The following is a 25,154-nucleotide window of genomic DNA, read 5'->3' on the forward strand; positions in this document are numbered from 1 at the left end:
GGAGCTGGATTGGAAGTGGAGCAGTTGGGACTCGAACTGGTGCCCATATGGGTTGCTGGCACTGCATACCATGGCTTACTCCACTATGGGGAGAGACAGAGAAAAAGGTCTTCCATCCACTGGTTCACTCTCCAAATGGCTGCAACAACCAGAACTGCTGGACCAATCCGAAACTAGAAGCCAAGAGCTTCTGCTGGGTCTCCCATGTGGGTACAAGGGCCCAAGCTTTTAGGCCATCCTCCACTGCTTTCCCAGGCCATAAGCAGAGTTGGATCAGAAGTGGAGCAGCTGGACACGAACCAGCACCCATACGGGATGCTGTCAAAGCAGATGGAGGCTCAGCCTACTATGCCACAGCACCAGCCCCGAAATTTTTTTTTTTACGAAAGAAACCAATGATTTAACCATGTCCACTAAAAAAATAAGATATATTTCAATGAAAAGGCAAGTACTCTACCTTCCAGGGTATTAGAAATACACTGTCTTTTTGTGTAAGTGGTGGTTACATTCACAAATATAAAAATTAAGAAATGATTTACATGCTTCTCATTTTTGTGCTTTACTGTTATACCTCAACAAAAACATTTCCAAAAAATGAAAGAAAGGCACGAGCTCTGGACTCCAAAACACTATAAACAAAGAGACAGAACAAAATGGAAAAAGTATTCACAAGTGCTTTGACCCCATCACCCATGTGGAACACATAGATGGAGTTCCAAGGCTCTTTGCCTGGGTAGCTCTAGCAGTTGTGTGCATTTGGGGAGTGTCATTTTACCATTTTGCCTTTCAAGTGGATGAAAAAAAAAAACCTCATATAAGTAAGATAATCAGGCTGGTGCCGAGGCTCACTTGGCTAATCCTCCACCTGTGGTGCCGGCACCCCGGGTTCTAGTCCTGACTGGGGCACCGGATTCTGTCCCGGTTGCTCCTCTCCCAGTCCAGCTCTCTGCTGTGGCCTGGGAAGGCAGTGGAGGATGGCCCAAGTGCTTGGGCCCTGCACCTGCACGGGAGACCAGGAGGAAGCACCTGGCTCCTGGCTTTGGATCGGTGCAGCGCGCCAGCTGTGGCAGCCATTTGGGGGGTGAACCAACGTAAAAAAAGGAAGACCTTTCTCTCTTTCTCACTGTCTAACTCTGTCCAAAAAAAAAAAAAAAAGATAATCAGTACAATAAAAAGAGGACAGAAAGAATCAACAGTAATTTTTACCCAGTTCTTCCATTTCATAGGAATAATGATCAAAAAGAAAAAGAAGCTCAACTTTGCTAACTTAAGAATTACTTTTTCAGATTTTATTGATTTATGTGAAAGGCAGAGTGACAGAGAGACGACACACATCTGCTGATTCACTCCCCAAATGACTCAACAGCCAAGGTTAAGGCAGGCGACAGCCAGGAACATGAACAGCAAGATCCCAAGCACTTGAGCCATCATCTGCCTCCTAGGTGTGTTAGCAGGAAGCTGAATCAGAAACACAGGGCAGCCAGGACTGTTAAACTGATGTGAGATAAACAGGCAGGAAGTTAATTTAGGATTACTGAGCTGGAAGTCACAAGCTCCCATGTGTAACTCTATCCTACTTGTCAATCAAAATGTCCCCTTTCCCAGGATGCATCCATTTCATACAGGAACTGAGGGAAGATGCCATGAATATATTATATCGAGCTCCACGATGAACTTGTGTAAGCGTCATATATTTCCCAGGTAGCTTCACACCTGGAGAGGCACCACACTGAGCTCATAAAGGAGACCAAAAACTAGAAAGGGCTTTCTCTTCTGCCACAAATCACAGCTGGAGAGATGGCCAGGCACTTCTGTCTCCCTCCCTCCACGTTTCTCCTTTCAGGCAAATCTTCTGACCCACTGCCGTTTCATGACAGGTGTTTCTGTGTGGGACAACCCATGTTCACCTGAATATGTGTGTGTTTACTTTCTCAACTTTTAAATACACTTTGTGTCAGCACTTAGAATTTGTATCTTTGTGCATGACAGGGACCTGGAGTTAAAAAATAAATACCCATACTCACCCACATCAAAATCAGGCACTTTGATATGGGATAACAGTATCCCAAGTGTGGCTTAACCTGCTACAACCCAAGACCCAAACCAATTTAAGATATTTAAGAAAGTAATTTAGGACCCCATGCATCTTATTCAACAATGTATCACTTGTACTTGACAATAGTTAGTACTTAGTAGTTCTTAGAATGATGAATATTTGTTGTCAAGGTATAGAAAAAAGGAACCTTACACATAGAAACAATGTTGATCTTTCAGTGGGGCAAATTGACACAACAAAAATTTTACACTCTCATACCTTTGGTCAAAGCAATTCCACCTATAAGAATTTAAATTAAGGGGCCGGGGCTGTGGCATAGTAGGTTAAGCCTCTGCCTGTGGCGCCTGGTATCCCATATGGATGCCGGTTCATGTCCTGGCTACTCCATTTCTGATCTAGCTCACCAATAATGCACCTGGGAAAGCAGCCAAAGATGACGCAAATCCTTGGGCCCTTCCCCTTCCAGGGAAACCTGGAAGAAGCTCCTGGCTCCTGGCTTTGGCCTGGCCCAGCCTTGGCTATTGCAGCCATTTGGGGAATAAATCTGTGAATGGAAGACCTCTCTCTATCTCTCCCTCTCTCTCTCCGTAACTCTGCCTTTCAAATAAAAAAGTAAACCTTTTAAAACAATAAGAAAGGTAAGGAAGGTAAGGGACAGTGTTGTAGCATAATGAGTTAGACCACTGCCTGTGATGCCAGCATCCCACAAGAAGAGCTGGTTCATGTCTGGGCTGTTCCACTTCTGATCCAGCTCCTGCTAATGCACCTGAGAAACCAGCAGAAGACATGCAAAGTGTTCAGGTCCAGCCACCATTTGGGTGACCTGGTTGGAATTCCAGGTTCCTGGCTTTGGCCTGACCCAGCCCCAGTCGTTGGCAGCCATCTAGAAAGTGAACCAGTAGATGGAAAACATCTCTCTCCACCACTGCCACCCCACCCAATCTATAACTCTGCCATTCAAAAAAAAAATTTTTTTTAATCTTAAAAATAAATAAATGAATAAATTTGACAGCTTTTAAAAATTTATTTATTCATTTAAAACATAAAGCAACAGAAAGAGAGAGAGAGAGACAGAGAAAGACACAGCATGATCTTCCATCCACTAGCTCACTCCCTAAAGGGCCACAAAGGCCAGGGCTAGGCCAGGACGAATGATGCCAAGAACCCAAAACTCCACCCAGGTCTCCTACGTGGGCTGCATGGGCCCAAGGACTTTGGTTTGCTGCTTTCCCAGGCATATTAGCAGGGAACTGGATCGGAGGCAAGGCAATCAGAACTCCAACAAGCACTTCAATAAGGAATGCCAATGCCTTAAGTGGCAGCTTAACCTGCTGGGATATAACACCAGCCCCACTTTTTAAACTTCATTTCCTTCCATTTATTTGAAAAGCAGAGAGAAACAGAGACAAACATTCCATCCACAGTTTCATTCCCCAAATACCCACAACAGGGTCTCCCACGTGGGCAGTAGGGACTCAATTACCTACTACCTCCAGGGATCACATTAAGAGAAAGCCGGGACTACAAGTGGACCTAGGACTCAATCCCAGTCACTGTGATATGGGATATGGGTGTTCTAAGCAACATGTTACTACTCTGTCCAACACCCACCTATAAAATTTTTCTTTAAAAATCAGGATTTTAAAGAGGACCAACAACCCCAAAGTAACTACTGGATTCTGGAAACAGTCATGACAGCTGAAAGATAACCCATTATGGGAGAACTGCCAGATCATTCATTAACAAGTTTACTGAAGGTGCTTTGGAGAATACATAGAAACTCTGTCCTTGCTGAACTTACTATATAGGAAATAAGAAAAGACACAATTCAAGGAGCAGGCATTTGGCACAGTGGTTAAGATGCCACTTGTGGGGTTGATGCTGTCGCGTAGCGGGTAAAGCCACCGCTTGTAGTGCCAGCATCCCATATGGACATTGGTTCCAGTCCCAGCTTCTCCACTTCCGATCCAGCTCTCTGCTATGGCCTGAGAAAGCAGTAGAGGATGGCCAAAGTCCTTGGGACCCTGTACCCACGTGGAAGACCCAGAAGCAGCTCCTACCTCCTGGCTTCAGATCAGCCCAGCTCAGGCTCTTCCAGCCATTTGGAGAGCAAACCAGGAGATGGAAGATCTCTGTTTCTCTTTGCCTCTGCCTCTCTGTAACTCTGCCTTTCAAATAAATAAACTGATTTATTTATCCCCAAATCGTCTATTTTTATCATAATAAAAGGGAAAAGCCATAGAAAATCTTCAAGTTAGGAAGGCAGCTATGAAGTTCCTCTTCAGTTTCACAATATCCCATCTGGTGCTGTCAGACAGAACGATTCTCTCCCAATAACAATGGTGTATTCTTTACAATCAGAGTAGGTATCAGGGCCAAAAACAGAAGAAAGTCAAGCTGGCTGAATAATCAGAGACAGTCAAGAATTCCTAATCACACCAAAGGGTGTCCCAATCTGGATTCTACCAATTTTTTTTTTTTATATATTTATTTATTCGGAAGGCAGAGAGAGAGGTCTTCCATCCTCTTGTTTACTCCCCAAATGGCTGCAACAGCCAGAGCAAGGCTGATCCGAAGCCAGGAGCCAGGAGCTTGCTCCAGGTCTCTCACGCAGGTGCAGGGGCCCAAGGACTTGGGTCATCTTCCGCTGCTATCCCAGGCCATAGCAGAGAGCTGGATAGGAAGTAGAGCAGAAGGGACTAGAACTGGCGTCCATATGGGATGCCGGCACTGCAGGCGGAAGCTTTACCTGCTACATCACAACATCAGCCCCTGGATTCTGCCCATTTCTTACTTTACAGGAGCTATATCTAGCTTCACAAACTCTCTTCCAAGAGCTTAAAAAAAAAAAGCTCAAAACCATCATCCCAAAGTAAAGCCTAAAACAAATTTATTCAAAAGCATAACCTTTTTCTTTTTACAAAATAATGAAATCTCTGATGAGCAAACCATATAAAGTGTTCCTCAAGCTTATCACCATTACCTTGGAATGTTTTCAAAACAAATACAGCCTTAGTGGACTACCACTATGCATTCACTTCCAAGCTACTTATAATAATCTTAAATAGGACCATTTCAGTTAGCAAAACTGAAAGTAGCATAATTTACAATCTGTCCAGGAGGGAAAAAAAGGTCTTTTACTGCTAACATCTTCTTTGTTCTGTTCTTAAAATTCATTTCTCGAGGCATTACCACATTTTGTACATTCCAGATCCTCTGGGCATTGATTGGAGTTTTGTAAAAGGCTTGTGAAAATCTAAATTACTTATATTCATTTGCTTTCCTGTGACATTATTTTGCCACTTTGAACGCTCTACTGAAATATGATTTCCACTTTAATGCCATCCCCCACAAAAACATCTTTACACGTTTGATAATCTATTTCATTACTAGAGAACCTACCTACTGTAAGGGTGCAGAAAACTACATTTCATAGGAAAATGGGAAAGCTGTATTCATAGCAACAGTGTGACACAGAATGAAAGTGAGCAGCAGAGTTCTCAAGTTCAAATCCCAGCTCAGTGGCAAAGACCAACCTGAAGAAACAGGTATGTAGAAGACTCACGAAGCGAACACCACATAAGAAAAGTCATACTCACATTTCGATGAAACTGAGTGAAGGATTGGATCATGTAGAATCGATGCACATATACTATAGCGGTGTTGATGGTCAGTTGCGAGCTGAAGTGCTCCAGTGAAGGCAAAAACAAGCAGGATACTTCCAGAAAACATAACATCTGGCCCCTTCCAGAAAGACCAGAAGACCAAGCATGATAGATGCCCTTAAAGGAAAACCTACTTACCTCTCCAAATCAGAAAGCAGCCCATTCTCCTCCGCCAAATTATTAACTGCCAACTGGCACTGACCACAATGCCTTCCACATTTACTTACACAAGTACTCACTACAAATTCACCGAATTACTAAGTTTCTCGGGCTGTGTGGCTCAATATGGCTTATAAACAAAACTATGTAATGAGCTCTTAAATGCTTTCACTCACCTTCTGAACACCCTGCAAAGATGATGCATTAGCTCGGGGTATCTCTTTAATCATCATTTACAAGGTCCTCCCTGATGCAGCCATAGCCCTGGGGAATATGTCACCACTATCTCCCTCAGCTTCTACACCCCAGCAATTAAGTTTACAGTTCCACCTCTCTCTGGTCACAGAGCAACCCCTGGGACTACCATTTTTCAAAAGGCCTGATATTCATTCGCTGAAAATAAAACTGTTTTCATGTCTTACATCTTAAGGCCGTCCCAAACAACATGAGATACAGAAATGTCACTTAGCAACAAGGTGAATAACACACATATAAAAAGTTTCAAGGATACACTGAAAACCGGATCTCAGACAACATGATTTAGCTCTGTACAGATCAGATGCTTAGGAAACAAATTTGATACGGAAAACAGGCTGGCAACAGAGGGCAACCCCTGCATTTCAGACTGGGCGCACCCCCACAAACACGACCAATTACATGGAAGCTGCACTTCAGAAAAAAGTTTTCAGCCCACGACAGAAGCAGCTTGAAAACGACATTCTTCCCTCCGACGCAAAACAAACGTCTTCCGACAAGCAAATACATTCGGGCGGAAAAACAAAGCACGGAATTCGCTCAATTTTGAATTACGAAAGGAACGAATACACACTCAAACTCGGCGTAGCGTTAAGCACCCAGAATCTCGCAAACGGTGGGAAACATGAGATCCACAGCTCTACGCATCCCCTACACACCTAATCTGCCATCTTTTCCTTCCTCAGAACTTCTAACAGCGCCCCCTTCGACGTCTGGCCCCCAAGCACCGTGGTGGACACGGAACCGAGGCGGGCCAGGACGGAGGAAGCCTCTGACCAAGTTAAATCAGCACGCGGGAGTCACAGATTCGGAACCACTGCTTGGACACGAATTCTAAGCCACCTGTGCAAGGCTTTCGGGTACTGAATCGCTAACACGCCGAGTTTAAGGGGGACAGGCGTCAACAGTGAACCCTCCACCAGACCCCGAGGGCGTAAGGGAAAGAACAAGCTCAAAGGCAGCCGGCAGACCACGAGAACCGGTGGAAACACAAAGCCGGGAAGGGCCTGCATTCCCGGCAAGGGTGAGCAAGCGGGAAACGAACTCCGCCTCGCTGCCCTGGCGCCAACCCCGACTTTCAACCCGCCCCGCGGCGCGCTCGCTCACCTAGCGCTCCGGCTCCTGCCCACCTCCCGTCCCCGCCCCGAGCCCGGCCGGCACCGACTCCCAGGCCCGAAGGCCTAGGCCGCAAGGATACACGAAAAGACGTTGACCCATGTCCTGAAGCAGATTGGCCGCCTGCTGGCGATAAGAAAGTTCCTTATCGGGGTCCAGGCCACACCGGCGGGATGGGCTGTTCTCCAGCTGTTCTCGAGTAAAATACCACCGCTTGTTGCTGTTCTTCCTCTCTCCCTCCATAGTGCTACAACCAGAAGGCAGCAGCAGAGGCTGCGAGCACTTCCCAGCGTCACCTACGCGGCGACACACATCCGCCGTGCGGGGGCAACTGCGACGTGACGAGTTTCCGCTAGGATTCGACGGCCGGCTTTGTGACACGCTTCCGCCGACGAAGCGGAAGTCTGAGCGCCCACTTCCGGAATGGCCCTCGCGACGCTCCGTAGCCGGCTGTGCAGCTTGCGTACCGCCAGGAAAGACCTTGAAGAGAGGGCGCAGGCGCCGGTCACGTGACCCCACCCCCACCCCACGCGCCGAGTAGGGCGGAGTCATACGTTTACGTTTAAAAACCGCGTCTCTTCCCGCGAGAACTGAGCTCGCGATGGTTGTTTGCGGGGGGGAGGGGGGTGCTGCGAGGCAGTTCCTGGGACTATTATGGTGGCGGCTCACGGCCACGTGCCGCTTGGTGGGTCCTACGAGAACTTTGCTCCTGGCTGAAGTGGCGACGTAAAATGGGACGGTGGCAGAGCTTTGTAGAATAGGTGAGAAGCGAAGAGCGTAGCCGCTATCGTACCGCGGAGATGTAAAGCCAGCAGAGGCGGGCTTTTTTTTTTTTTTTGACAGGCAGAGTGGATAGTGAGACAGAGAGACAGAGAGAAAGGTCTTCCTTTGCTGTTGGTTTACCCTCCAATGGCCGGCGCACCGCGCTGATCCGATGGCAGGAGCCAGGTACTTCTGGTCTCCCATGGGGTGCAGGGCCCAAGCACTTGGGCCATCCTCCACTGCACTCCCGGGCCACAGCAGAGAGCTGGCCTGGAAGAGGAGTAACAGGGACAGAATCCAGCACCCTGACCAGGACTAGAACCCGGGGTGCCGGCGCCGCAAGGCGGAGGATTAGCCTAGTGAGCCGCGGCCGGCCTGAGGCGGGCTTTTTTTAATATTGCTGGTGGGTGCCGAGCACTGCCACTCGTTTGAACATCCCCCTCCTAATAAGTAGCCCAAACCCGTGAGAACAGGAGCAGTGGTGCCCCGGGAAGGTGTAGCGTGAAGTTAGCAGCACTCACTCAGTGCTTGCAGGTCCCGAGCACGATGCTGACGTCTCCGTGTACCGTATGCCTTCGTCATCGTCATTCTTAGTAATATTTAATTCCCGTGTGCAGAAGGTTTCAAGCGGCACCCCTCGAGGCGGGAGGCTCCCACCACCACCCGCCATGGGCGCAAACTTGGGCCTTCCTGTCTCGTGGTGAAGTGGCTCCGACGTCTTGATGCTGGGCAAGATGCCTCATTTCTGACTCTTAAAATATGCAATTGTTAGTACCTACGTTTTAAGTATCAGGTTGTGAACGGCAGTAAATGAGAATTTTTTTTTTTTTTTTTTTGACAGGCAGAGTGGACAGTGAGAGAGAGAGAGAGAAAGGTCTTCCTTTGCCGTTGGTTCACCCTCCAATGGCCGCCACGGCCGGCGCACCGCGCTGATCCGATGGCAGGAGCCAGGAGCCAGGTGCTTTTCCTGGTCTCCCATGGGGTGCAGGGCCCAAGCACCTGGGCCATCCTCCACTGCACTCCCTGGGCACCTCAGAGAGCTGGCCTGGAAGAGGGGCAACCAGGACAGAATCCGGCTCCCCGACCGGGACTAGAACCCGGTGTGCTGGTGCCGCAAGGCGGAGGATTAGCCTAGTGAGCCGCGGCGCCGGCCAGTAAATGAGAATTTAAGTTTGCACTCGTACTTGAAATGGTCTGTAGGTCTCATTACGTTGCATAGTAGGCGAGAGCAAATGCAGGGACAGTGCTTTCATTTCTGTCCCTCCGGCTCCTGAGTAGTACAGCCCTGGCCCTTAGAAGATACTCAGACCATCAGCAAATAAACGTCCGTGACACCCTGGAGTATACAAACAAGCTGGTGGAATATCAAGGAGCTTGCCTTACATTATACTGCTAATACTTGTAGACTTTTTTTTAAAGATTTATTTACTTATTTATTTATTTGAAAGGTGGTGATAGAGAGGAAGCTGCATCAGAGGCTAAGCAACCAGAATGTCAGTGGCTGGTGCTGAGATGTAGAGGGTAAAACTGCCGCCTGCAGTGCCAACATCCCATATGGGCGCTGGTTCGAATCCCGGCTCCTCCACCACTTCCGATCCAGCTCTCTGCTATGGCCTGTGAAAGCAGTAGAAGTTGGCCCAAGTCCTTGGGTCCCTGCACCCGTGTGGGAGACATGGAGGAAGCTCCTGGCTCCTGGCTTCGGATCAGCTCAGCTCCATCTGTTGTGGCAATTTGGGGAATGAACCCATGGATGGAAGACTTTTCTCTCTCTGCCTCTCTGTAACTCTGCCTTTCAAATAAATAAATCTTTAAAAAAAAAAAAAAAAAAAAAAAAGCCAGCCTCAAGCAGCAGCTAACCTGCCATACCAAAATGCCAGCCCCTAAGTGTAGCTTTTTTTTTTTTTTTTAATTTATTTTATTTGAAAGGCAAAGTTACAGAGAGGTAGAGCCGAGGAGGGGGTCTCCATCCTCTGGCTCATTCCCCAAATGACATTAATGACCAGAGCTGAGGTCTCCCATGTGGGTGCAGGGACCCAAGGACTTGAGCCATCTTCCACTGCTTTCCCAGGCCACAGCAGAGAGCTGGATCAGAAGCAGAGCATCCAGGACTTGAATCGGCACCTTTATGGGATGTCGGCACTGCAGGCTGGGGCTTTAACCCACTGCACCACAGCAGCGGTCCTCTAAGTGTAGATCTTAAAAACAAATTATTCTTTGCATTCTGACAAGCTGCCTTCCTGCTTTTCTGGACCCATACTCAATTTACCTTAAGTTTGCACAGCTTTAGATAAAATTTTAGAATAGAATCCTTTGTTTTGCTTTTATATTTTGGGTTTCATCATTTCTAACATTTGATTCTAATTCATTCTCAGAAGTGTTTCGTTCCATTTGAGGCCCTGCTCTGCTGTATACTGCCCATAATAATTCACTTCAGGTTATAAGCTAAAAGAGCATTTGATTTTAAACTTCTTCTATCACAGACTTTTTTCTTTTAATAGACTAAGCATTTTTTCAGTCATGGAGTCATGTATTGTTTCTTAAACAGCCAAAACTATTTCCCCAGGATTCTTCTTGCCTATTTCTTTGACCTGTGTTTGATTCTCCACTTAACCTCTTGGATTAATGACTCCGTATTGAATTTGCCATTTCTACTGAGCATGCCATTCTTCCAGGAAAAAGTTCTGGTACCTGTCAGGCTCCAGGCAATGCAGCTGCTGCCCATGGCTTGCTACCCTCCCATACAGGACAGGGAGCCTGTCAAAGAAAAGACATATTCTTTTGTCTCAAGATGTAATTATTTCAAGTAGGAAACAATGATAACATAATGCTAAATATGAGTTTGTGAGACAGGCCTGTATTCACATCCCAACTATTCTTCCCACTCTCCCGCACTCCCCGCCCGCCAACCATCTTAACAATTTTAATTGTGCAATTTAGTGGCATCAACTTTATTCACATTGTTGTACAGCAGACCTCAAGAACGTTTTCATCATGCACTACTGAAACTGTACACATTGAACAACTCCCATTTTCCCTTCTAGCCCCTGGCAGCCATCATTCTACTTCCTGTTTCTGTGGTGCTGACAACTTCAGATGCCTCAGATACGTGTATATAGAGTATTTGTCGCCCGTGATTGGCTTATTTCATTTAGTATAAAGTCCTCAAAGATGCCAGCTTTTCTTTTGGTGTGATGTTGAATGATATCTCTGCATTCTGATAGAATACCATCCAGCACATATTAGGTATTCAATGCAAGTTATGTTGTAAACATAACATTAGCCTTCAGATACAGTGCCCTTAAAGAACCACTGACAAATCTTAAGTCACAGGAATTTTCCTTTTTTAAAAAAAATGTCAGTAGGATACAGGCATTGTGGTACAGTGAGTTAAGCTGCCCACGTGCATATTGGAATGTCTGTTCCAGTCATGGCTCCTCTCCTTCCAATCCAGCTTCCTGCTCATGCACCTGAGAAAGCCATAGATGATGGCCCAAGTACTTGGGTCCCTGCCTCCCAGGAGACCCAGATGGTGATCCTGGGTCTTGACTTTAGCCAGGCCCCGTCCTGGTTGTTGCAGGCATTGGGGAATGAACTAGCAGGTAGGAGATCTGTGTGTGTCTGTCTCTCCCTCCTTTACCTCTCCCTCTCTCCCTGTCACTCTCATCTTATTTTGCACTATGCATATGTCATCTTTTAATCATGTCAAACATTACCATTTCTACTCAACATTCATATAGTCTCCATTTAAAATATGAAAGGATGGGGCTATTGGCAACATTCCTCAATTCCATGATAGTTTAAAATCAACAGCACTGTGGTGGGGCCAGCATTGTTGCACAGTGAGTAAAGCCGCTGCCTGTGATGCTGGTATTCCATATGGACACCATTTAAAGTCTCATCTGCTCTGCTTCCAATCCAGCTCCCTGCTAATGTGCCTGGGAAAGCAGCAGAAGATGGCCCAAGTGCTTAGGCCCTTGCATCTATGTGGGAGACCTGGACAGTGTTCTAGATTGCTGGCTTCAGCCTGGCCTAGCCCTGGCTGTTGTAGCCATTTAAGGAATTAAACCAATGGATGAAGATCTTTCTTGTGCTCTCTCCCCTTCCCTCTCTGTAACTCTGCCTTTCAAATAAGTAAATCTTTAAAATCAGCTATGGTATTTGTATGTGTTGGTAACTTATTAATTGTCCATTAAAAATTATATATATATATGCATCTACGTTCATTTTAAAATCTAATATAAAGGATGTGTAGACCACAATTTATAAAACATAAAATTTATAATCTTTTATCATAAATTTCCAGTAGCGAGCTAATTTCTTGCAAAATGCTTTGAGGCTTGCCAACTTTTTTTTTTTTTTTTTTTTTTTTTCATTTTCTTTGAGAGGCATAGAGACAGACAGTTTCATCACTGGGCAATTCCTCAAATGCACACAATGACTGGGGCTGAGTAGGGACCAAAGCTAGGAATCGGGATTGCAAACTAGGACTCCCATGTTAGTGGCAGAGACCCAGTTGCTTAAGCTATCACTGCTGCCACCCAAGGTCTTCATTACCAGGAAGCTGGAATTAGGAGCTAGAGCCAGGTATTGAGCTCAGGTACTTCAGTGTGGGACACAGGCATTTTAACCACTGGGCCAAATGCACACACCAAGTTTTGTTAGATTCCTGAGTTAACTGTGGTTATATTTGACAATAGAGTACAGTGGATTTTTTTTTTAAGATTTACTTATTTATTTGAAACAGTTACAAAGAGAGATAAATCTTTCATCCACTGGTTCACTCCTCAGATGGCTGCAATGTGTCCCTGCAATGGCTGAAGCTGGGCCAGGCCAAGTCCAGGAGCTTCATCTAGGTCTCCCACATGGGTGGCAGGGCCCAAGCACTTGGGCATCTTTGCTGCTTTGACCAGGCCTTCAGCAGGGAGCTGGATCAGAAGTAGAGCAACAAGACACAAACTGGCACCCATATGGAATGCTGGCATCTCAGGTGGCAGCTTCACCAGCAGAAACCGAGACCTCCCATCTGCTGGTTCACTCCCGAAATACTTATTAACAGCTGGGGTTCTGAAAACAGGAGCCAAGAACACAGTCCAAGTCTCCCATGTGGGTGCAGGAACCCAGTCACTTGAACCATCACTGCTGCCTCTCACAGTCTGCATCAGCAGGAAGCTGGAGTCAGGAGAGAGAGCAGGGTATTGAACCCAAGTACTCCAATATGGGATATATACCTCTTAACCAGTGTCTTAACTGCCAGGCTGCATGCCCACCTCTCCTGATACACTTTTTTTTTTTAAAGATTTATTTATTTCACTTGAAAGTCACAGAAAAGGAGAGGCAGAGAGAGAGAGAAAGAGAGATCTTCCATCCGCTGGTTCACTCCCCAGATGCCCGCAACAGCCAGAGCTGCGCCAATCAGGAGCCAGGAGCTTCTTCGTGGGTCTCCCATGCAGGTGCAGGGGTCCAAGGACTTGGGCCATCTTCTACTGCTTTCCCAGGCCATAGCAAAGAGCTGGATCAGAAATGGAGCAGCCAGGACTCGAACCGGCACCCACAGGGAAGCCAGCACTGCAGGCCACGACTTTAACCACTGCACCACAGCACTGGCCCCATCACTTTTTTGTAAGGCTTTATTTTTAATTTGAAAGAGTGATAGAGCTAGAGACAGAGGGAGAGATCTTCCATCTTGCTGGTTTACTTCCCAAATGGCTGTGAAGGCCCCAGACAAAGCCAGGAGCCCGGAACTCCATCCAGGTATCCCACATGGTAACAGATCCCAAGTAGGTGGCCCATCTTCTGCTTCCCAGGCGCATTAGCAAGGAGCTGGGTTGGAAGCGGAGCAGCCAGGACTCAAACTGACACTCCAACATAGGATGCCTGTGTTGCAAACAACAGCTTAACCCACTGTGCCACAAGGTGGGCCCCCATCACTTTCTTAAATTGAGACAATCAACAAAAGAATTAAGTCAGGCTTGCTTTGTAACCTTTGTCAACTTCTGTGGGGTAAAGTCTGCCCCTATAGCTGATTTCAGGCTACCTGTATGATGTCACTGATCATTAAGTTGGGATGAGATGCACACACCATCACATAGTATTTCCTCCTGACAGATGCAAGAACAGATGGGTAATGTAAGCAGAGAGATAAAAACATAAAGAATAAACGACACTGTAGGACCGGCATTGTGGTGTAGTTGGTAAAGCCACTGCCTGCATTGCCAGCATCCCATATGGGCACCAGTTTGTGTCCCAGCTGCTCTACTTCTCATCCAGCTCCCTGCTAATGGCCTGGGAAAAGCAGCAGAAGATGCCTCAAGTGTTTGGGCTTCTTCCATCCACATGGGAAACCCAGATGAAGCTCCTGGCTGCTGGCTTTGGCCTGGCTCAATGCTGGCCATTGTGGCCATCTAGGGAGTGAACCAGCAGATGAAAGATTTCTCCCTCTCTCCCTGTTTCTCCCTCTCTATAACTCTTAAAAATAAATAAATAAGTCTTTAAAACAAAACACTGTAACATAAGTAAATGCCACTGGTGGGCTCATCAGTAGACGGTATGAAAACAGGTCCTAGAAACTTCCCAAACTGAAAAGCAAACAGAAAAAAGATTTTTAAAAAATCCAGATACACTAGCAGTAGACCCATAAGCATAGATAACAGTGAAATAAGGTAAAATAATTAGGAAGAGATGAACTTATTTAACTTTTTATTTCAAATAACTTTAAATTTGAAAAATAAAAATTGCAGAATTATATACAGTTCTCATATACCCCACATCCAGAGTCCCCTATTATTAACATATTACTCATAATTGGTGAACCATGCCGACTTCCTCTGCTTTTTCTCCAGACTCCCTCTTATCCATCTTACCCCTCTCAGCCTCTAAAAATCAAATTTTGTGTCCAGAATTGAGGCTGTTTTTTAGCTCCCACATATGAGGAAGAACATGAGGTATTTGTCTTTTTGTGTCTGACTTATTTCATTTAACTTGATATCTTCTAGTTCTATTCATATTGCTGCCAATGACAAGGAGTTTATTTTTTATGACTGAATAGTATTCTATAAGGTGAGTTTTTAGTATTTACTACTTTTACTCTTTTTTTTTTTAAGATTTAACGTTTATTGGAAAAGCAGAGCAAGAGAGAGAGAGGAAGAGACAGACCTTCCATCCACTTGTTGATTCCCTAAGTGACTGCAGCAGCAAAGTTTGGGCCAGCTCAAGAAGGAGCCAGGAATTCCATAATGGTCTCCTACATGAGTGGCAGGGGCCCAAGTATCTGGGCCATCCTCTGCTGTCTTCTCAGGCATGTTAGTAGGAAGCTGGATGGGACTAGAGAAGCTGGGACTAGAACTAGCGCTCCGGTAGAGAATACTGGTGTCACAAATAGCAGCTTAACACGTTGCATCACAATACCAGTCCCCTAATGGGAAAAGTAGACAACTAGCAAGAATATGTGGGTGATATAAGCAGAGATGAAATCTCTGAGAATCAAGCCGGCGCCGTGGCTCAACAGGCTAATCCTCCGCCTAGCGGCGCTGGCACTCCGAGTTCTAGTCCCGGTCGGGGTGCCGGATTCTGTCCCGGTTGCCCCTCTTCCAGGCCAGCTCTCTGCTGTGGCCAGGGAGTGCAGTGGAGGATGGCCCAAGTGCTTGGGCCCTGCACCCCATGGGAGACCAGGATAAGTACCTGGCTCCTGCCATCGGATCAGCGCGGTGCGCTGGCCGCGGCAGCCATTGGAGGGTGAACCAATGGCAAAGGAAGACCTTTCTCTCTGTCTCTCTCTCTCTCACTGTCCACTCTGCCTGTCAAAAAAAAAAAAAAAAAATCTCTGAGAATCAAAGGAGGTGCCAATTCTGTGGTGTAGAGGGTAAAGCTGCTGCCTGAGTGGTCATATGAGAGCTGGTTCAAGTCTCAGCTGCTCCACTTCCAATCCAGCTCTCTACTATGGCCTGGAAAAACAGTAGAAGATGGACCAAGTCCTTGGGCCCTGCAGCCAAGTGGGAGACCCAGAAGAAGCTCCTGGTTTCTGGCTTCAGATCAGTGCAGCTCCAGCCATTGCAGCCATCTGAGGAGTAAACCAACAGATGGAAGACCTTTCTCTCTCTCTCTGCCTCTGCCTCTGCCTCTCTATAACTCTGCCTTTCAAATAAATAATAAATAAATCTTAAAAGATTCAAAGGAAGTGCTCAAAGAAAGAAACACTGTAACATCAATAAAAAAATGCCACTGATAAGCTTATCAGTAGATGATATGACAAAGAAAGAATCAGTGAGTTTGAAAAAGTTTGAAAATAGGTCCTGGGGCCAATCAGGGAGAACATATGATATTTGTCCCTTTGGGACTGGCTTAATTCACTCAGCATGATGTTTTCCAAATTCCTCCATCTTGTTGCAAATGACTGGGTTTCGTTGTTTTTGACTGCTATATAGTATTCTATAGAGTACATGTCCCATAATTTCTTTATCCAGTCTACTGTTGATGGGCATTTGGGTAGATTCCAGGTCTTAGCTATTATGAATTGAGCTGCAATAAACATTAATGTGCAGACTGCTTTTTTGTTTGCCAATTTAATTTCCTTTGGGTAAATTCCAAGGAGTGGGATGGCTGGGTTGAATGGTAGGGTGATATTCAGGTTTCTGAGGAATCTCCAGACTGACTTCCATAGTGGCTTAACCAGTTTGCATTCCCACCAACAGTGTGTTAGTGTCCCTTTTTCCCCACATCCTCTCCAGCATCTATTGTTGGTAGATTTCTGAATGTGAGCCATTCTAACTGGTGTGAGGTGGAACCTCATTGTGGTTTTGATTTGCATTTCCCTGATTGCTAGTGATCTTGAACATTTTTTCATGTGCCTGTTGGCCATTTGGATTTCCTTTTTTGAAAAATGTCTATTGAGGTCCTTGGCCCATCTCTTAAGTGGGTTGTTTGTTTTGATGTTGTGGAGTTTCTTGATTTCTTTGTAGATTCTGGTTAGCAACCCTTTATCAGTTGCATAGTTTGCAAATATATTTTCCCATTCTGTCAGTTGTCTCTTCACTTTCCTGACTGTTTCTTTTGCAGTACAGAAACTTCTCAATTTGATGCAATCCCAAATGTTAATTTTGGCTTTGACTGCCTGTGCTTCTGGGGTGTTTTCCAAGAATTCATTGCCGGTACCTATATCTTTCAGGGTTTTTCCAATGCTCTCTAATAATCTGATGGTGTCAGGTCGTAGATTTAAGTCTTTAATCCATGTTGAGTGAATTTTTGTGTAAGGTGAAAGGTAGGGGTCTTGCTTCATGATTCTGCACGTGGAAATCCAATTTTCCCAGCACCATTTATTGAATAGACTGTCCTTACTCCAGGGATTGGTTTTGGACCCTTGATCAAATATGAGTTGGCTGTAGATGTTTGGATTGATTTCTGGTGTTTCAATTCTGTTCCATTGGTCTATCCATCTGTTTCTGTACCAGTACCATGCTGTTTTGATTACAACTGCCCTGTAGTATGTCCTGAAATCTGGTATTGTGATGCCTCCGGCTTTGTTTTTGTTGTACAAGATTGCTTTAGATATTCGAGGTCTCCTGTGTCTCCATATAAATTTCAGCATCATTTTTTCTAGATCTGAGAAGAAGGTCTTCGGTATCTTGATTGGTATTGCATTGAATCTAGAAATTGCTTTTGGGAGAATGGACATTTTGATGATATTGATTCTTCCAATCCATGAGCATGGAAGATTTTTCCATTTCTTGGTATCCTCTTCTATTTCTTTCTTTAAGGTTTTGTAATTCTCATTGTAGAGATCTTTAACATCCTTGGTTAAGTTTATTCCAAGGTATCCGGGGCTCACTTGGTTAATCCTCCACCTGCGGCTCCGGCATTCCTTATGGGTGCCGGTTCTAGTCCCGGCTTCTCCTCTTCCAGTCCAGCTCTCTGCTGTGGCCTGGGAAGGCAGTGAAGGATGGCCCAAGTGCTTGGGCCCTTGCACCCACATGGGAGACCAGGAAGAAGCACCTGGCTCCTGGCTTCAGATCTGCGCAATTACGGCTGTAGCAGCCATTTTGGGGGTGAACCAACAGAAGGAAGACCTTTCTCTCTGTCTATAACTCTGCCTGTCAAATAAATTAAAAAAAAAAATAGGTCCTGAGGCTGACACTGTGGCACAGTGGGTTAAGGCCCTGCCCTCAGCGCCAGCATCCCAAATAGGCACTGGTTTGAGTCCTGCCTGCTCCACTTGCAATCCAGCTCCCTGCTAAATGTGCCTGGGAAAGCAGCGGACAATAACCCAGGTCCTTGGGCCCCTGCACCCATGTGGGAGACCCAGAAGGAGCTCCTGGATCCTGGCTTCGGCTCAGTACAGCTCTGGCCATTGAGGCCATCTGGGGAGTGAACCAGCGGATGAAAGACCTCTCTCTCTCTGTTTCTACCTCTCTCTGTGACTCTATCTTTCAAATAAGTAAAATAAATAAATAAATAAATCTTAAAGAAAATAAAGAGAGAAAGAAAATAGGTTCTGGGAGTTTCCCAAACTGAAAAGTAAAGAGAAAACGGACTTTAAGAAAGCAAAGACGTGGGGCCAGCAGGTAGCAGGGGCCCAAAAGCTAGGCCATCTTCCACTGCCTCCCCAGTCACATTAGCAGGGAGCTGGATTGGAAATGAAGGCTCTGGAACTCAAACCAATGCTCCAGTGTGGGATGCTGGAGTCACAAGCAGTGGCTCAACCCATTGCACCACAATGCTGGCTCCTAAATTGTTTTAAATCTTTGTGTATTTGACACAGAGAAAGCTCCCAACCACTGGTTTACAACCCCCATGCCTGCAACAACCCTTGACTGGGACCTAACTCACTCCACATCATCCAGGTAGGTGTTGGTAACTTCACCACTTGAGCTATCACTGCTGCCTCCTAAGGTCTGCATTAGCAGAAAGCTGGAGGCCTGTAACAGAACCAGGTGTCAAACCCAGGCACTCTGGTGTGAGATGTGGGCATTCCACCTGGCATCTTAACTGCTAGACCAAAGGCCCACCCTCATACGCAAATCAAAATATTGCCTCTTAAGGTTCTGTTAGGTGCTAAATAGTACGATAAGGAAATTTGCATGTATTAGCTAATTTCATTCTTAAAATTATGAGATAGATTTTGTCATAATTTGACATTTCTTTTAAATTAGAAACATAAGCTTAGTTAATCTATTCAAACTCAAACCTAAAATATGACAAAACTAAGATTTGCACCCATATCAATGCTCTCTTTACTGCCTTCTGAAACAATATAAGACTGTTGTGGCAAAGCAGGCTAAGCCACCTCCTGTAATGCTGGCATCTCATATGAGTGCAGTTTCCAGTCCTGGCTGTTCCACTGCCGATCTAGCTCTCTGCTAATGTACCTAACAAAGCAGTGGAAGTTGGCCCGAGTGCTTGGGCCCTGCACCAACATGGCAGACCAGGATGGAGTTCCGGGCTCCTGACTTCAGTCTGGTCTAGCTGTTGAGGCATTCGGGGGAGTGAACCAGTGGATCTCTCCCTCACCCTCTGCATCTCTGACTTTCAAATAAGTAAATAAATCTTGGAAAAAGAAAAAAAGACTGAGTCAAGAAAAAGGTGTACTGACAATTCCTTCATTGTTTTGAGATTGTACAGCTCTCCCTCATTCCAACTCCACTGTGAACCCAAAAATCCTGTCCCTCATTAGACAAAGGGAGTGTCAGTCATGGAAATTCTTTGTGACGTTACCGTGGTTACCAAACACAGACTCCCCAGTGCTCCAGTGGAGACATTCTAGAAGAGCACAGGGAGGAGCTGAGATGGCCTTCTTCAACTTATACCTAATGGGATATCAAAATGCCTTTCGGAACAAAAAGAGGGACACAACTGAAGAGACAAGTAAGGGGAATATCGCACAGAGGTCTGGGAGAGCCATTTCCTTGCCACTCCCTAGCCATTTCTTTTCCCACCTTGGTTAGAGATATCATCCAAGCCCAATATGGTGTAACCACAGAATCCATTCAGCTTCACTTCCCTGTTATTTAATATCCTTTTTTTTTTCTTTTGGATTTTATTTATTATTTTGAAAGTCATTGAGTTCCAGAGAGAGGGAGAGATCAAGAGATTGATTGATCTTCCATCCTCTGGTTCACTCTCCAAATGGCCACAATGGCCAGGGCTGGGCCAGGCAAAAGCCAGGAGCCAGTAGCTTCATCTGGGTCTCCCAAATGGATGCAGGGGCCCAAGGATGTGGGCCATCATCCCCTGCTTTCCCAGGAGCATTAGCAGGGAGCTAGATCAGAAGTGGAGCAGCTGGGCCGGCGGCAGTGCGCCAGCTGCGGCGGCCATTGGAGGGTGAACCAACGGCAAAAGGAAGACCTTTCTCTCTCTCTCTCTCTCTCTCTCTCTGTCCACTCTGCCTGTCAAAAAAAAAAAAAAAAAAAAAAAAAGGAAGTGGAGCAGCCGGGACAAGAACCAGCACCCATATGGGTTGCAAGTGTCACAGAGCCAGCTTTACCTGCTACACAACGCCGGCCTCTATCATTTTTTTTTTTAAGATTTATTTATCTACATGAAAGTCAGAGTTAGAGAGAGAGACAGAGAGATTTTTCATCCAGTGGCTCACTCCCCAAATGGCCACGTCATTCAGAGCTAGGCCAGACTGAACCATGAGCTTAATCCAGGTCTCCCATGTGGGTGCATGGGCCCAAAGTACTTGGGCAATCTTCCACTGCTTTCTCAGGTATATTAGCAGGGAGCTGGATTGGAAATGGAGCTACCAGGACAAGCTGGCACCCAGATGGGATGCCAGCATCATATGTGATGGCTTAACCTGCTATGCCACATCACTAGTCCCTTTATATCCTTATTAAGGTCACAATTTATTCAGCCAAATAAATGTATTCTTATTCATTGATTTGCTCATCAGCCAACATTTATTTAGCACCAGCTATGTGCCAGGCTTTATGCTGGTGACTGGAGATAGAATAAGGTCTATGTTAAAAGGCAGCTGACTATATGAAGAGGAAGATGAATATGGAAACAAAATAATTGCAATATAGTATATGACTAAGTTAAATATGGAATGTTACGGAACTACAAAGGATGAAGTACGTAATACTATTGGATTTGGGATAAGAATGGGGAGATCCTTCAGAAAGTTCCCATACAGGAAGTGCTTCCAGAAGTGAGTGTTAAAGAGTGATTAGGCTTCACTTAATGAACATGAAAGGGATATAGCACAGATAAGAAACAGAGACCCAAGAGAGAGTGTAGCCATCTAGGGAGTGAACCAGTGGATGGAAGACCTCTCTCTCTCTCTCTCTCTCTCTCTCTGCCTCTCCTTCTCTCTCTATGTCTCTGACTTTCAAATAAATAAATCTTTTTTTAATTTTTTTATTTTTTGACAGGCAGAGTGGACAGAGAGAGACAGAGAGAAAGGTCTTCCTTTGCCGTTGGTTCACCTTCCAATGGCCGCCGTGGCCTGCGCGCTGCGGCCGGTGCACTGCGCTGATCTGATGGCAGGAGCCAGGTGCTTTTCCTGGTCTCCCATGGGGTGCAGGGCCCAAGCACCTGGGCCATCCTCCACTGCACTCCCTGGCCACAGCAGAGAGCTGGCCTGGAAGAGGGGCAACCGGGACAGAATCCGGCGCCCCGACCGGGACTAGAACCCGGTGTGCCGGCGCCGCTAGGCGGAGGATTAGCCTAGTGAGCCGCGGCGCCGGCCCAAATAAATAAATCTTTAAAAAAATTCACAATGCCTAGCCTTCCCCCATAATATTATTTGTTGAGTAAATGAATGAATCAATGATTTTGAATGACTATAAAGCAGGAAGTTGGGGGGGGGGGCTTTGCAGAAGATATGACGATAAATCTAGGAAAAGTGAAGGAACTTAAAGATAGGTGGAAACTGAAGCAAATTGTACTCAGGTGGGGAAGAAGTGACTGCTAAAGTATAAAAGCACAAAGTCAATATAGTGGAGGAAGATTCACTTTATAAAAAATGGAAGCCTTGGAGTAGGTATTTAGTATGGTGGTTAAGTCCCATACACATCACATCCTGGAGTGTCTGTGTTCAAATCTTGGCTCCTCTGCTTCTGATCCAGCTTCCTGCTAATGCACACCAGGAAGCAGCAGTGACCATTCAAGTACTTAGGTCTCTTGCAACCCACACAGGAGACCCAGATTGAGTTCCAGGCTCCTGGCTTCAGCCTAGATCAGCTCCAGCTATTGCAGGCATTTGGGGAGTAAACCAGCAGATAGAAAACCTGTCTCTGTCTCTCTGCCTTTCAAATACATAAATAAAATTATTTTAAATTAGTATCCTGATGTCATCTGCTTACCCACTTTCTTAGTCTGGTAGCAGAGCCTCGGAGGCAGAAGGCCAAAGTAAGGTTAAGAGAAAGACTGGACAATAAATTTGCTACCCATATTCTTTGCTCTCTTCCCACCACTCCCAGCTTCATACCCTCTTAAGACAGAGGATAATTTCTAATTAATCCATACTTTTTTGCCTCAAGCACTTAGTCAACTATTTATCATTATGTGCAGTGTGCCAGGCATTTATTAGGCATTCTACATGCTTAATTTAACCTTCTTAACATTCCTGTAAGGAACTACAATCCCCCCCCCCTTTTTTTAAAGATTTATGTATTTACTTCAAAGAGTTACACAGAGAAAGAAGGAGAGGCAGAGAGAGAGAGAGAGAGAGAGAGAGAGAGAGAGAGAGGTCTTCTATCCGCTGCCTCACTCCCCAAATGGCCGCAATGGCGAGAGCTGCACTGATCCAAAGCCAGGAGCCAGGAGCATCTTCTGGGTCTCCCACATGTATACAGGGGCCCAAGGACTTGGGCCATCTTCTGCTGCTTTCCCAGGCCATAGCAGAGAGCTGGATTGGAAATGGAGCAGCCGGGTCTCAAACCGGCACCCACATGGGATGCCAGCACTGCAGGCAGTGGCTTAACCTGCTACGCCCCAGCGCAGGCTCCCCAAATTGTCTTAACATCTCCACCTGTGGTCTTAAATACTTTGTTACTTATAGAGTTCTATTACACAAGTCTTTTCCTGTGAACAGGCCACTGTACAAATGATTGATGATCAGCGTTCCTAGGAAAAATCTATTAACCCCAAAATCCAGAGTTCAAATGTCAGATGGACTTTCTTATAGCTATTTGCTGTTCCCTAACAAGTGGTCTCAAGATTGCCAAGAGTCCACCATTCACTGTAGCTGAATGGTAACTTTGCCACACTAATGGTCAAACTTGTTGAGTTGAGACCTCCTATATAAAGTCAAAACCTTGCAGGCTCCCCACATAGCCCCTATGCAGCTTAACAACTTTTGGATAGCATTCTGCAAGCTACTGGAAGGGAAAGAATAATTGGATGAGTTTTTTCTGATCTCTCATTCTCTCATATACACATCAGAGAATCATCTGCTTGTGATCCAACTCTATATGCAGAAACCAAAGCAATAATTCGATTCATTTTCTGTGCTTAAACTTTACTGGAATTATTGGTGAAGACTCAGTGCTAGGAGTTCATCTGCACATATCCTTATTCCTCCAAAGAAAATTCAGGAGTTTTACTTCTGGGATAAGAATTTAGTGAAATAGCTGGCACTGTGGCATAGTGGACTAAGCCTCTGCCTGCAGGGCCAGCATCCCATATGGGCACCGGTTCTAGTCCTGGTTTCTCTTCTTCCGACCCAGCTCTTTGGTATGGTCTGGGAAAGCAATGGAAGATGGCCCAAGTGGGAGACTGGGAAGAAGCTCCTGGCTCCTGGCTTCGAATCAGCCCAGCTCTTGTCATTGCACCATTTGGGGAGTGAACCAGTGGATGGAAGACCTTTCTCTCTGTCTCTGCCTCTCTTGGTCTGTAACCTCTCAAATAAATAAATAAAATCTTAAAGAAAAAAAAAAGAATTTAGTGAAATAACCATTTAGCATGGCAACCAATTACCATTGATCTCATCCTTCAAGGAGGCATCTTGAACTAAATGTGGCCCGTCTGACCCTGGGCTGTGACTCACCTGATCCAAAAACTTCTAACCACCACTACATATACTTGGTATAAACATATCCCAACCAAGCTAGCAGATTTGAATCGATTACTAAGTACTATTTGATAAAAGTTGAGTATAAGTACAATAGAATCTCTCATCACTGACAAACAGTTGGGCAGTTAAATTTTTCAAAGGTTAAAATGTAAGTTGGGAAGAAAAAACACATACATACTTTGTTTTCACTTAGTATGTTTAAATGTGGGTTCACTTACCATTTTTTTTTTTTGGTATAGTGTCAAAGAACTTCCTTTTCTTGGAAAACGTGTCCATGAATGAGGGTCATAACCTCTTGTCTCTCAATGCATCATCTATAATTTCAGTTTGATTACAAATTTGCAAACCAATCTGATTTTTAAATTTATTTTATGATTTTCCCCAAATATTTTATACTTGCTTTCCCTAAATCTAATGTAACAAATATTTATCTTTTTTTATTCTTTTTCAGAGTAATTTTACATGTAAAGAATAGTGTTAAAAGTCTCTTAAAGGGCCAGCGCCATGGCTCAATAGGCTAATCCTCCGCCTGTGGCGCGGGCACCCTGGGTTCTAGTCCCGGTTGGGGCGCCAGATTCTGTCTCGGTTGCCCCTCTTCCAGGCCAACTCTCTGCTATGGCCCGGGAGTGCAGTGGAGGATGGCCCAAGTGCTTTGGCCCTGCACCCACATGGGAGACCAGGAGAAGCACCTGGCTGTGGCAGCCATTGGAGGGTGAACCAACGCCAAAAAAGGAAGACCTTTCTCTCTGTCTCTCTCTCTCTCACTGTCCACTCTGCCTGTCAAAAAAAAAAAAAAAAAAAAAAGTCTCTTAAAGAAAAACAAGAGTCCTCTGCCTCAGCCTTCTCATCTGCTCTCTCTAGAGACAATCATTTTCAACTCTTTTAATTGTTTATTTTGGAATTTGCCTTTCTAATTCTAAAGAAAATGTGTATATTCTGAATATTATCCATTTTTGGTTGTGTATACTGCTTTCCCATATTATCCATTTTTGGTTGTGTATACTGCTTTCCCATTAAGACAGCTCAGAATTTTGCTTTCCAAAACTACATACTTTCCATTCCTGACCCTTCTTTTTCCAGTACAATTGTCCCTTGGTTTCTACAGGGGATTGGTTCTTCCAGGAGCCTTCTC

General features: G+C 45.4%; 3 protein-coding genes across 7 annotated transcripts in view; 1 reads left to right on the top strand and 2 right to left on the bottom strand.

The window, feature by feature from the left end:
• CCNT1 (cyclin T1) overlaps positions 1 to 7,632 on the bottom strand; it is a 32,918-nt gene extending 25,286 nt beyond the window's left edge. The window contains exons 1-2 of one of the 2 annotated variants that reach the window (XM_002711000.5): positions 7,334 to 7,631; positions 5,656 to 5,737 (exon numbers count right to left, since the gene is read on the bottom strand). In XM_002711000.5, the coding sequence (XP_002711046.1) occupies positions 5,656 to 5,737; positions 7,334 to 7,494 (243 nt within the window). In that variant the 5' untranslated portion in view covers positions 7,495 to 7,631. Of the gene's footprint in view, positions 1 to 5,655; positions 5,738 to 7,333 lie in introns of both variants that reach the window. The other variant, XM_017341826.3, reaches the window with a different exon arrangement.
• A 2,847-nt stretch (positions 7,633 to 10,479) lies between these two features.
• ADCY6 (adenylate cyclase 6) overlaps positions 10,480 to 25,154 on the bottom strand; it is a 65,446-nt gene continuing 50,771 nt past the window's right edge. For 2 of the 4 annotated variants that reach the window (XM_070052178.1, XM_051845391.2), the window contains exon 23: positions 10,480 to 10,767. In XM_070052178.1, coding sequence (XP_069908279.1) covers positions 10,705 to 10,767 — 63 coding nt within the window. In that variant the 3' untranslated portion in view covers positions 10,480 to 10,704. Of the gene's footprint in view, positions 10,768 to 14,474; positions 14,589 to 25,154 lie in introns of those variants that run through there. The other 2 variants (XM_070052176.1, XM_051845389.2) reach the window with 2 other exon arrangements.
• SPMIP11 (sperm microtubule inner protein 11) overlaps positions 19,523 to 25,154 on the top strand; it is a 49,283-nt gene continuing 43,651 nt past the window's right edge. Inside the window, exon 1 of the mRNA XM_051845401.2 lies at positions 19,523 to 19,866. Coding sequence (XP_051701361.1) covers positions 19,788 to 19,866 — 79 coding nt within the window. The 5' untranslated portion in view covers positions 19,523 to 19,787. The remainder of the gene's footprint in view (positions 19,867 to 25,154) is intronic.

The sequence above is a fragment of the Oryctolagus cuniculus genome, chromosome 11 (genome assembly GCF_964237555.1).
Source record: "Oryctolagus cuniculus chromosome 11, mOryCun1.1, whole genome shotgun sequence".
Classification (NCBI taxonomy): domain Eukaryota; kingdom Metazoa; phylum Chordata; class Mammalia; order Lagomorpha; family Leporidae; genus Oryctolagus; species Oryctolagus cuniculus.